We start from the raw sequence: 14,304 nt of genomic DNA, 5'->3' as shown, positions 1-14,304 counted from the left end.
TAGGGAGTCAACCACTTATTTGTGGGGAGCAGTGATGCAAATTCCTAATTGGACTTCCACTTGGTTACAAAATTTAAATATCATAACAAACATTATCATAACAGATATTGTCCTACATATAATTTCAATAAGGGATATTTTTCCTTGTTGTCAATGATGGAAAGTGGCTGCAGTTTCCGCAAACCCACTCCCAACTCTGAATGCAACGGTCTGGATGAATAATAGTGTATGGGAATAGTGTGAGTGACCTCCAGTGTCGACGGTGAAATGGTTGTCGGCGAGAACTTTAGGTACGTGGGTCTATGAATCCGGTTACTCCAACGACAAACACTTGTTTTCTCTCTCTGTTTCACTTCTTCATTTCTCCCTTTCTTCCTTTCTCTCTCTAATTAACTTTTCCCTTTCAGTTTCCAAAGAAACCAACCCGCACGTGTATTGTCAAAATATTTTGTTGAAATATCATTTCCGTTTAGCGAAAATGATATTTGGATAAAATTTTTTGACACGATTTTGACAAATCTGACGTGGCATCTGAGTTTTAAAATTTTTATTACAAAATGCTTTAATATGTCAACCGTTACACGTGCGGGGTTAGTTTATTTGCAAACTGAAAGGTAGAAGTGAATTAGAGAGAGAAAGGGTGAAAGAGAGAAGTGAAAAAGAGAGAGAAAACGAAGTGCTTCCAACTTCTCGTCGGAGTAACATGAGACATTCCAACTTCTCGTCGGCGTAACAAGAGACAAAGACCACCCACCTGAAGTTCTCGCCGACAAGCATTTTATAGTCCACACCGAAGGTCACTTACACTTTTCCCATTAACTATCATTCATCGAGACTGTTGCATTTAGAGTTCGGTGAGTTTGCGGACACTACGACCACCATCAGTCGTCGATGACAAGGATTTCGTCATCCACAACGTTGCATTGTAAGTTTGTTGTGCTTCCATTAGACATTTCCCTACCGTCTGATGATGAATTTTATTTTGTTTTAGTAAGTTTTGAGCTTTTGTGCAAAAAAGTTGGTTTTGAAGATTTTCATTTTTATGGAAGTTTGTAAAACTAATTTGATGGTGTTGTCGTGACTGTTTTGTGCTTTTTTAGTGGTCATTATTGTAGTTCGCTCTTGTGTGTTCTAGAGTTGTGGCTCTTTGAAAATTTTGAAGAAAGCACATTTGTTTATTTCTGTATTTGGGTGGTGGTGTGTTGTTGTTTGGATTTTAATTTTGTACTGACTTAGTTGATTGTTTTGTAATTTCTGAGGTTTCGCCAGATGGAGGTGTTGAATGTGTGGTGGTTCAGCAATGTCCTGTGGTTTGTATTCCGTGTTGTGTGAAAAATGCCCTTTGATTTGTGTTGTTATTTGGAAAATGACATTGAACGCAATTTTTTTACAGTCATAGGATATGAAAACGTTAAAGCTGGTCAATTTGGATTTAATGACAAAGTATTGACATGGTGTTATTTGTATATTCTGTTGTGATCCTTTTATGTCAAAATTTAAATGAAGTATTAATTTTTGCAATTTCATTGATTGTTAGGCTCAATTGCGTACATTTTGTTACACAAAGTACATTGTCGAGATGAATGGATTGATCTTGGATAGTCATCGTGCAAGGATTAAGGATATACCATTCAAATAGTATTTGCACATGCGAAAACCATTACAGATATGTAACCCTTTTTTGCTTGAGATGTTGAAGCGTTGGTTACCTACTCAGGAATCGTTTCGTGTCATGCAATGGCCTATTCTGTTTACTTGTGCTGACATTTGCATGTGTTTAGGATTGAGGTTTGTTGGGTTAGATGTAGATTTTGATAAAAATGTTTGTGGGGTAGTGGGTGGACTTTTGAAAGACAAAATAATAATTGTTGACACTATTATTGAAATCATTAAAAGTTTGGTTGAGAGTGACTCTGATGAAGTTGATAACGTTTGTCGTTTGTACATATTATTTATTTTGCTGTGTTTTATTTTCCTAAGAATTCAAAAACTATTAGTAATATTACTTCTAGTGTTTTAGATGATATAGACGGGTTGTCAAATTACAATTGAGGTAAAGTAGTTCATAGTTATTTGGTTAAAAGTTTAAATCGTGCGTTTTTGGCACTCCGGCAGTCAAAGCTTTGCCTAAGTGGGTCAGTAGTTTTTCAGGTACACGATACTTCATTTAATTAGTATTTTTTATTTGTACTGTATTTAAAATGTTGTAATCTAGAATGATGTTTGATGTAGATTTGGGCTGTAGAAAGATTTTCTTTATGTGGGCCAGAATTAGAGTTAATGTTTCCGAGAATATTGGCCTTGCTGGATGTTCACTTCAAGTCAACACGCATTGAGAAGCTGTTCCAAGAGAAGTCATTTTGTGTTGCAGTTGTTTGCCCTAATTGTGCATGAGGATCATTGGTGGTGTTATGTTGTAAATTGTCAAGAGAAGACGTTGTTCGTGTTGGATTCAATTGAGCATTCGAACAAAAATCGTAAAAGAATAGACAACGCAGTTATAAGATTACCATTTTGTAATATTGGTTATTTATAGGTTGTCGTTTTTTTTTTGTAGTTGGTTCACTTAATGAATGCTTATTATTTTTACATTGTAGGCTCATAATTTGAAATTGCTTTTTGGGATGTTGATGAAGTGTTCAGAAGATAACCGGTCAAAATTTGAATTTCAATGCGACATAACTCCGATTCAACCGAACTTGTTAGTGTTTACATTTCTTTCTTGATATTCTAAAGCACTTCCAAGAACAAAATTTTGGATTGAAGATGAATGAAATGAAGTGCACTGTCATATTTTGGTGAAGTGATTTGTTTTGTTTACTAAAAAACTATGGTAGATCTCATCATATTTTGTAATGGGTGCCCACATCACCGGCATAGTTGTTGTTGTAGTTTGGCTGAAAATTACTCAAAAACACCCTCGTATTTTGTTGATTTATATGTGTATAGTTTTTATAAATATTCAGCTGTAGTGTAGACAATGTGTGTAAGTGAATGCACTTTTTGTAAGTGAATGCATTGTGTAAGTGACAATTTATATATGGTATGATGTAATTTATATTTTTGGAGGACCAAAAGCACCCTCGTTAGTCCATTTACATTGTTCAGGTTGTGAAAATTGTACAATGTACAATTTGTGTAAGTGAATGCATTGTGTGATGACAACACCATGTTGAAATGTTTATAAAAGATGCAATTGCATTCGTGTATTTACAACAGTACTCCCCACATAATAATTGTCCACTCCCCAAGTTTTAAGCAACATAACGACGCACGAAGTCTGGTGGATTTGCAGTGTTTGGGTTATTTGAAATTCGGTTATTGAAATTGTATGTAGGACAATGTTTGTTACGATATTTAAATTTTGTAACCAATTGCAAGTGCAATTTGGAATTTGCAACACTAGTCCCCACATATAATTGGTTGACTCTTCACTTACGGGTTGTTTTGATTAATTTCCCAGTTGCCAATCAACAAAGCAACCACTTAAGTCAATGTAGATTGGATGATGAAAAATATTTTCAAGCGAGTTATTAATGTGAACCCAAATACGATGTTATACTTACAATTAAAGAAATATGCAAACTCGAAACATAATAACCAATATCACTCCCCACTTACGTTTGGGTTGAGTATTTTGGAGATTGTGAAGACAACCAGCAACCCAAATTGGATGATGGAAAATACTTTGTAAGATTAATTTTGCTAAATTCTGAAATCTATAAACATAAAGTTTAACATAACTCCCCACATTCGTTAGACTTGTGTTTTTTGGCTATTGTCAAGTTTGACTACCACCCACTTCATTTAATGGACATTGGATGAAGTAAATTACTTTCAAAGTGAGTGAATGAATGATGTGATCCAAATAGGATATTTAAATTTAATTTACTAAAATCTGCAATTTATAAAAGTAAAGTTTAGTGTAACTCTCCACATACGTATGCCTTACTCCCCACTTTTCTTTGAGTTGTGTGTTTTGACTATTGTCAAGTTAGACTACCACCCACTTCAGTGCATGGAGATTGGAGGACGTAAATGACTTTGTGAGTGAGTGACTGAATAATGTCATCCAAATAGGATATTTAAATTAACTTTACTAAAATCTGCAATCTATTAAAATAAAGTTTAATGTAACTCCCCACATATGTATGCCTTACTCCCCACTTTCCTTTGAGTTGTGTATTTTGGCTATTATCAAGTTAGACTACCACCCACTTCATTTAATGGACATTGGATGAAGTAAATTACTTTGAAAGTGAGTGAATGAATGATGTGATCCAAATAGGATATTTAAATTTAATTTACTAAAATCTGCAATCTATAAAAAAAAAAGTTTAATGTAACTCCCCGCATATGTATGCCTTACTCCCCACTTTCTTTTGAGTTGTGTATTTTGGCTATTGTCAAGTTAGACTAACACCCACTTCAGTGCATGGAGATTGGAGGACGAAAATGACTTTGTGAGTGAGTGACTGAATGATGTCATCCAAATAGGATATTTAAATTAACTTTACTAAACTCTACAATCTCTCAACATAATGTTTAACATGACTCCCCACATAGGTATGCCTTACTCCCCACTTTTGTTAGAGTTGTGTGTTGTGAAGTTAGACTACCACCCACTTCAGTGTGTAATATCCCTAGGGAATATTACTTAAAAATAAATATTAAAATAAATAATTTCATTAAATAGTCATCTCGATAAAAATCCCAACGCGGGAAAATTTTATTTCGTTAACATAGCGCGCCAAAACTCATAACAGAATACATAACTGATTGCAAGCTATCAAAATTCGTATTTTAAACATGAATTACAATTTATCAAAAACCCTAGCACTACTCCCATGCTAGCCCTCACTCCGCCATCTGAGCATCCTCAGCACCACCTGTATCAACATCTGCTCCCGTGTAACGAATTACACGATCATCGCCACACACAAACAGAAAGGGTGAGCTGAGAAAATAAAGTAATAAGCATATAATCACAGGACAGATCATTTACCCATCTTAATCATTATCTATAAATCTTGGCCAAGACCCTAACCCCAAGACTTAACAGTCTTCAAGTCACACAATTGGTTAGCCTTGGACTCGGGAATCTGATGCTCACACGAACCTGCCCGCTCGTGGTCCTGCCTCTACGAACCTCCCCGCTCGTAGTCCTGCTCTACGGACCTACCCGCCCGTAGTCCAACACATGTGATCCACCAGCCCCCGTACCTCCCCGCACGTGGCATCTCTCACGTGAGCACGGAACATACGAACCTCCCCGCTCGTATCCTCACGTGAGAGTAACTTGATATGAACCTCCCCGCTCATATCATCACATGTCACACTATCCATGAACCTACCCGCTCATGGCACAACATCCCCCGATCCAAGCATCATTGTCAGTTTAACAAAAAAACACATCAAATGCAAGAACAACAGCGTTTCCGCCTGGCCCGGCCCACACGCCGCCAGGCGAAATTGCTCCAGACCGCCTGGCGGTATTCACCTCCCGCCAGGCGCCAGCGTTCTCCCAGACCCCACTGTTTTCTCGTCACCGCCTGGCGGAGCACACCGTGCCGCCAGGCGCCTCTCAGTGCAGACCTTCCCACGCTAAGGCTATCGCCTGGCGGCTATCAGTAGACCGCCAGGCGCCATACCAGAACAACATTTTTCTGGTTTATGACACTCCAATTAATCCAGTTTATCATTTAAATCCCTTCCCTAGATCACATAAAAACCCCAACCTCAACTCTCACATAGGCGAACCTACAATTATCATATATACCCAAATACAGGTACCTCACCCCGAACAATCCCATCATTTAAGAACACAGTCCACAATTTAATAGCCTCAATTACATTACAAGTTATATTCCACTGTATTAAGTCATCCTTCTCTTAGAATCCTTTTCTCATAACCCCTCATGCAATATAACCTAACCAATTATCATCATTATTGGTTATACCGCCCCAATCTTTAACTAAACTCTGTTAATTCTAATCAACCTTAGACTGTCATAATTCCACATTTTTCCACGCTTCCAGAAGCCTGCTCTAGTAAGCACAATTCTTCCCTCTCCATTTCCTCCCTTATATACAACCCAACACCATGATTAGTTATACCTCTACTCTTTACCATCCCTTTAATTAATCCTCACAGTTATATTCCCCTATTTTCCATGTTGCCCAATTATCAATACCCTCACCTACCCCAAATCCTCACTCTCAATCCCACCACCAAGAACTCGCGAAATAGCCTCCTGCCCATGCCATCGCCTGGCGGATAGAACAGCCCCGCCAGGCGGCACACCAGACCCAGACTCTCTGAAATGCGTTTCTGCACTTCCCACAAACCTATTCTATTTTCCTCCTTCCCAGATGACCACCATACAGTTCCAACCTTTTCAGCGTCTAACTCAACACTATTATAATTATCACATTCCTCCATCGCAGTTGGTTCCTAATTCACGCAACAATCCCACTTACAAGACCCCGATATAACCCCAATTGTTCCCGCAAGGAGTATATGACAATAATCCATCAAGTAATCTTATACAATCATTTGGCACTCAATAGTTCATTACACTATTCTAATTTAGCATCAACGTCATCAAACAGAACACGATCAAGGTCGCGCCGCTAGGCAGGAACTCATCGCCGCCAGGCGACTCAAACCAAAACAAGAACACACGCTCATCCCTGATGAGCCGCCTGGCGGTACGAGATGAACCGCCAGGCGATTTCTGGAAAAATTCAGAAACCTCAATATAACAGTGCAGAAATGACACAGCGATCATACAATAAGCAAAGGCATCGCGCAGTGATTCAATACAATTAAAAAGACAGAAAAACAACTCCCCTAACCTGAATTCTTGGCCCAAATTCGAATGGATGTGCTTATACCTTCACCAAACCTTCTCTAGCTCTGACTTCCCACTCCAACCTTTTCAATTTCGACACTGCCTCACTCTATCAGCCCCCAATCCTCTGAAACAGATTTCTCTTATGACAACCACGACCCTAAATGCTATTTTTTCCTCTCTTTTAACCCTCTCTCTCACTATTACTCTCACTTATTACCCAAATTAAGGTGCTAAGTGCTAAAAACGAAAATGCCTTAAGTGTCCTAGCTAATGACCACTCATGAACCACTATTGAATGATTTCCTACCCATTGGGCTGCCTTCATCTGCAGCTAGGTTTTCCACGTCCCTTCAATACCATGCAACCCAAAATTGCCAAAAAGAAAATTAGTTTTGTTCTTAGCAAGGATTGAACCCATAACCAACCAATTAACAATTTAAATACATAACCACTCAACCACCACATATTTCATGATGACTCCCCCAATTTTAAGGGTTTATCATCATCCAAACGAGTTCAATATATAAGTACACAAAAACACATAAATTAAATAGCATCCAAGTGGCACACATAGGACTCGAACCCAAGTCCTCACACACAATAAAGTACTCTCAACCACATGAGCTAATACCTTTCCACGTCATAGTTCTTCACATTTATTACTTTGAATATTCTCATTACCCGTCCTAATTAAATAATTAATTAAATAACTATTTAATTTTCCCGGATCTTACATTACACCCCCCTTTTTAAGATTTTCGTCCTCGAAAATAAAACTTACCAGGGAATAAGTACGGGTAGGATTGCTTCATGCGATCCTCCATCTCCCAGGTCATCTCCTGGGTAGTCTCATCCCACAACACTTTCACAGTTTTAATCTCCTTCCCCCGCAGCTGCTTTACCTGTGAATCCAGAATTCGCACTGGTCCAGTGCTCACAGTCAAATCCTCCCGGATCTGAATATCATCTGACTCCAGTACGTGTGACGGGTCTGCAACATATTTCCTCAACTGAGATACGTGGAACACATTATGCAGATTCGTCAGGTGTGGTGGTAGGGCGATCTCATAAGCTGCAACTCCAATTCTCCTCAAGATCTGATAAGGCCCAACAAACCTCGGGGTTAACTTCCGCGATTTGATGGCCCTCCCAATACCAGCTGTCGGCGTTACCCTGAGGAATACATGATCCCCAGCCTCGAACTCTAGAGGTCGTCTCCTCTTGTCTGCATAGGACTTTTGTCTGCTCTGTGTAGCCCTCATTCTCTCCTGGATTGCCCTAACCTTCTCAGAGGTTTGCTGTAAAAACTCAGGACCCAACACCAATGATTCCCCATCCTGGTTCCAACACAGTGGCGTCCTACACCGCCGCCCATACAATGCCTCATATGGAGCCATACCGATGCTGGTGTGATAGCTGTTGTTATATGTGAACTCCACTAAGGGAAGCATCTCACTCCAACTACCCATGTGATCCAATACACAAGCCCTCAACAGATCCTCTAAGGACTGAATGGTACGCTCCGACTGCCCATCAGTCTGAGGATGGTACGCAGAACTCATCCTCAACTGAGTCCCCAACGCTGCCTGCAACGACTGCCAGAAACGAGATGTGAATCTCGGGTCTCTATCTGACACTATACTGGCCGGCACACCATGCAACCTGACCACTTCCCTCACGTACAACTCAGCCAATCTATCCATTGACCACTTCTGATTAATAGCAAGGAAGTGAGCACACTTTGTCAACCTGTCCACTATTACCCAGATTGAGTCGTGCCCCTTCACAGACTTCGGCAAGTGAGTGACGAAGTCCATGGCAATACTATCCCATTTCCACTGAGGAATGTCCAACGACTCAAGTGTACCCCCTGGTCGTTGGTGTTCAATCTTGGCCTTCTGGCATACCAAGCACGATGCCACAAAGTCCGCGATGTCAGTCTTCATCCCGTTCCACCAAAAAGACTGTTTCAAGTCGTGATACATCTTAGTCATACCTGGATGTATGCTAAGACGGCTTTTATGGCCCTCCTCTAGAATCTGTTTCCTCAACCTCCAATCTCCAGGCACACAGACTCTATCTCTAAACCTCAGAATACCATCCGTCCCAATCCGGTAGTCTTTCCCCTTCTCAGTCCCTATCCAACTCACAATTTGCTGTAACTCAGTATCGTCCTTCTGTCGATCTCGGATAACTCCCAGTACATCACTAGTCAGTGTAAGCACTCCACATTTGATGCAATCTTCACTCAGCTGCATACCCAGATTCATATCCCGAAGCTTCTCAATTAACTCCAACTCCTTCACCATCATAACTGAGATGTGCATCCGTTTCCGACTCAAGGCATCCGCAACCACATTAGCTTTACCAGGGTGGTAAAGCAACTCGAAATCGTAATCCTTGAGATACTCCATCCAGCGTCGCTGTCTCATATTTAGCTCCTTCTGATCGAATAGGTATTTCAGGCTCTTATGATCACTAAATACCTGAAATTGGGAGCCATACAAATAGTGTCTCCATGTCTTGAGAGCGAACACTACAGCAGCCAACTCTAGATCGTGGGTAGGGTAGTTTTTCTCGTGCACTTCAACTGCCTAGAGGCATAAGCTACCGGCCTCTTCTCCTGCATAAGTACACAACCCAGACCCTGATAGGATGCGTCGCAGTATACCTCAAACATCTTGCTGGTATCTGGAATAATCAGAATCGGAGCGGTAGTCAACCTCCTTTTCATCTCTTCAAAGCATTCGTCGCATTTATCAGTCCATGAGAAGGGTTGATCCTTCCTAGTGAGTTGAGTTAATGGGCTCACCATTTTAGAAAACCCTTCCACGAACCTCCTGTAGTACCCAGCCAACCCCAAGAAGCTTCTGACTTCTGTTACAGTCTGAGGTCTCTCCCACTTCAACACTGTCTCAATCTTACTCGGGTCCACTGATATGCCCCGTGAAGAAATTACGTGCCCCAGAAACTGCACCTCGTCCAACCAAAATTCACATTTGGACAGTTTACCGTACAGCTGATGCTCCCTCAATACCTCCAGCACAATTCTCAGATGATCAGCATGCTCCTCTCTAGTCCGTGAGTAGATGAGAATATCATCTATAAACACTACCACAAATCTGTCCAGATACGGCCTGAAGATGCGGTTCATATAATCCATGAAGACAGCTGGGGCGTTTGTCACTCCAAAGGGCATCACGACATATTCGTAATGTCCATACCTCGATCTAAAGGCTGTCTTCTGGACATCCTCCGGCTTGACTAAGATCTAATGATAGCCAAACCTCAAATCAATCTTGGAGAATACTCCTGCCCCTCTGAGCTGATCAAGCAAATCGTCGATTCTAGGCAGTGGGTACTTGTTCTTTATTGTCAACTTGTTCAACTGACGATAATCGACGCATAGCCGAGAACTACCGTCTTTCTTCTTCACTAATAACACCAGAGCCCCCCACGGTGAAGCGCTGGGTCGAATGAATTTCTTCTCTAGCAGGTCTTCTATCTGATTCTTCAACTCTGCTAATTCAGCCGGTGCCATTCTATATGGCGCTGCCGACACTGGACCCGCTCCAGGGATTAGATCAATTGAGAAATCTATATCCCGGCTGGGTGGTAACTCGGGTATCTCATCTGGAAATACGTCGGCATATTCATCCACCACCGGTATCTTACTGATCTGCTCTTCTGTACTCATCTTCTTCTCTTGGGCCACTATCACGAAACAAGTCGCCCCATTCTCCATCTCTTTCACTGCCTCTCCAGATGTCACCAACTCTATCCCCTCTGTTTCTGGGAACACAATTCTGCGCCGTCCACAATCAAGCACCACGTGGTTGATAGACAGCCAGTCCATTCCCAGTATGACCTCCAATCCCTCCAAGGGCAAGCAGACTAGATTCACTTTGAAGCGTCTGCCCTCCACCTCCATCAAGCATCCAACACAGGCTATGTTTGTTGAAACCTGTCCAGATGCGGGTGTCGAGACTATCAACTCGCATCCGAGGTCACGAGTGGACAACCCCAATTTCTTCACACAATCATGGGATATGAAGGAGTGCGAAGCTCCTGAATCAAATAACACTAGCACACTGTTACCATAAAGCAAGCAATGGTCCAGAATCAGATTACCTGACCGGGTGGCCTCTGTGCTGGTCATGGCGAAAACCTGGCCTGCTGCTCTCGGCCTGGCAGATGAGGATGGTTGAGGTCGGGATGCTGGGGTAGTCTTCCTATTAGGACACTTATCGGCAAAATGTCCTGGCTGATCACAGGCATAGCAATTACGAGTGCCCATGCCACTGCCTCCACTGCTGGCGGGTCTAGTACAATTTCTCTGTAGATGCTCACCCCCACAATTGTAGCACCTGGGTTTCCATGAAGACGCGGCTGGTCGACTATAGGGCTTCTTTTGGAGTCTGCCCTCAGCATTATTCCTCTGTGTACGATTAACCAAGCTGGGTCCCTTCTCCAGCTGCTCCACACTCTTGGCCTGCTCCACCAAGGTAGGGAATTCTCGTACCCTCAGTGGCACTATGAAACGCCTCAGTTCATGCTTGAGGCCGCCCTCAAACTTTCTACAGCGCCACTCCTCCGTCACCGTCTGGGAGTAAAATCTCGAGAGGTACTCAAACCTCTCCACATAGTCCTGCACGGACAAACTCCCCTGCTGCAGGGTGAGAAACTCTGCTTCGCGCTCATGTTTAGCTCTGTCAGGAAAATAATTCTCCAGGAACCTCGTCCTGAAGTTGGCCCAGGTCACATCTTCAGCCCGATTTATCATCTGCTGCTGCATACTCATCCACCAATATTCAGCTTCAGTCACTAGTAGGAAGGTGGCAAAATTTAACTTTTGTGCCTCTGTGCACTCGATCACCCGAAATATCTTCTCACATTCACGAAGCCATGCGTCAGCCTCATCTGGGGTGGCTTTCCCAGTGAACTTAGCCGGTTTGTGACGCATGAAGTCCTCCATCGTCACTGGCCTGACAGGTGGAATCATAGCCCGCGGAGGTGCTGCCACAGGCTGCATAGCATCTACCATCCTGTGGATCGCATTAGCAATCTCATCAGCGCCCGCAGTATTTCTACGCCTCCTGTTTGCCATTGCCTGTGCACGCCACATATTTTAGCTGTTAAAATCAAACAGCTAAAGATCAAATTATACTCTATCATATTTAACATTCAGCATACATCAATCAATTTCACACAACAAACGTAAGCTCACTCCCCAGTTTGCCCCAAAAGCATCAAAACGTTTGCTCTGATACCAAATGTAACATCCCTAGGGAATATTACTTAAAAATAAATATTAAAATAAATAATTTCATTAAATAGTCATCTCGATAAAAATCCCAACGCGGGAAAATTTTATTTCGTTAACATAGCGCGCCAAAACTCATAACAGAATACATAACTGATTGCAAGCTATCAAAATTCGTATTTTAAACATGAATTACAATTTATCAAAAACCCTAGCACTACTCCCATGCTAGCCCTCACTCCGCCATCTGAGCATCCTCAGCACCACCTGTATCAACATCTGCTCCCGTGTAACGAATTACACGATCATCGCCACACACAAACAGAAAGGGTGAGCTGAGAAAATAAAGTAATAAGCATATAATCACAGGACAGATCATTTACCCATCTTAATCATTATCTATAAATCTTGGCCAAGACCCTAACCCCAAGACTTAACAGTCTTCAAGTCACACAATTGGTTAGCCTTGGACTCGGGAATCTGATGCTCACACGAACCTGCCCGCTCGTGGTCCTGCCTCTACGAACCTCCCCGCTCGTAGTCCTGCTCTACGGACCTACCCGCCCGTAGTCCAACACATGTGATCCACCAGCCCCCGTACCTCCCCGCACGTGGCATCTCTCACGTGAGCACGGAACATACGAACCTCCCCGCTCGTATCCTCACGTGAGAGTAACTTGATATGAACCTCCCCGCTCATATCATCACATGTCACACTATCCATGAACCTACCCGCTCATGGCACAGCATCCCCCGATCCAAGCATCATTGTCAGTTTAACAAAAAAACACATCAAATGCAAGAACAACAGCGTTTCCGCCTGGCCCGGCCCACACGCCGCCAGGCGAAATTGCTCCAGACCGCCTGGCGGTATTCACCTCCCGCCAGGCGCCAGCGTTCTCCCAGACCCCACTGTTTTCTCGTCACCGCCTGGCGGAGCACACCGTGCCGCCAGGCGCCTCTCAGTGCAGACCTTCCCACGCTAAGGCTATCGCCTGGCGGCTATCAGTAGACCGCCAGGCGCCATACCAGAACAACATTTTTCTGGTTTATGACACTCCAATTAATCCAGTTTATCATTTAAATCCCTTCCCTAGATCACATAAAAACCCCAACCTCAACTCTCACATAGGCGAACCTACAATTATCATATATACCCAAATACAGGTACCTCACCCCGAACAATCCCATCATTTAAGAACACAGTCCACAATTTAATAGCCTCAATTACATTACAAGTTATATTCCACTGTATTAAGTCATCCTTCTCTTAGAATCCTTTTCTCATAACCCCTCATGCAATATAACCTAACCAATTATCATCATTATTGGTTATACCGCCCCAATCTTTAACTAAACTCTGTTAATTCTAATCAACCTTAGACTGTCATAATTCCACATTTTTCCACGCTTCCAGAAGCCTGCTCTAGTAAGCACAATTCTTCCCTCTCCATTTCCTCCCTTATATACAACCCAACACCATGATTAGTTATACCTCTACTCTTTACCATCCCTTTAATTAATCCTCACAGTTATATTCCCCTATTTTCCATGTTGCCCAATTATCAATACCCTCACCTACCCCAAATCCTCACTCTCAATCCCACCACCAAGAACTCGCGAAATAGCCTCCTGCCCATGCCATCGCCTGGCGGATAGAACAGCCCCGCCAGGCGGCACACCAGACCCAGACTCTCTGAAATGCGTTTCTGCACTTCCCACAAACCTATTCTATTTTCCTCCTTCCCAGATGACCACCATACAGTTCCAACCTTTTCAGCGTCTAACTCAACACTATTATAATTATCACATTCCTCCATCGCAGTTGGTTCCTAATTCACGCAACAATCCCACTTACAAGACCCCGATATAACCCCAATTGTTCCCGCAAGGAGTATATGACAATAATCCATCAAGCAATCTTATACAATCATTTGGCACTCAATAGTTCATTACACTATTCTAATTTAGCATCAACGTCATCAAACAGAACACGATCAAGGTCGCGCCGCCAGGCAGGAACTCATCGCCGCCAGGCGACTCAAACCAAAACAAGAACACACGCTCATCCCTGATGAGCCGCCTGGCGGTACGGGATGAACCGCCAGGCGATTTCTGGAAAAATTCAGAAACCTCAATATAACAGTGCAGAAATGACACAACGATCATACAATAAGCAAAGGC

At 42.5% G+C, this 14,304-nt stretch overlaps 1 protein-coding gene across 1 annotated transcript; it reads right to left on the bottom strand.

Annotated features, from left to right (window-relative positions):
• Window positions 1–10,128: 10,128 nt before the first annotated feature.
• LOC146886270 (uncharacterized) lies at window positions 10,129–11,964 on the bottom strand. Its single transcript, XM_085673371.1, has one exon. The coding sequence runs from the start codon at window positions 11,962–11,964 to the stop codon at window positions 10,129–10,131; it is 1,836 nt and encodes a 611-aa protein (XP_085529497.1).
• Between the last annotated feature and the right edge of the window lie 2,340 nt (window positions 11,965–14,304).

Source organism: Vigna unguiculata, chromosome 5 (genome assembly GCF_037176805.1).
Source record: "Vigna unguiculata cultivar grain cowpea cultivar isolate G323 ecotype 2 chromosome 5, ASM3717680v1, whole genome shotgun sequence".
Taxonomy (NCBI): Eukaryota; Viridiplantae; Streptophyta; class Magnoliopsida; order Fabales; family Fabaceae; genus Vigna; species Vigna unguiculata.
Note: the sequence above shows the minus strand (reverse complement) of the source record. Positions and strands in the feature narration are given on the sequence as shown.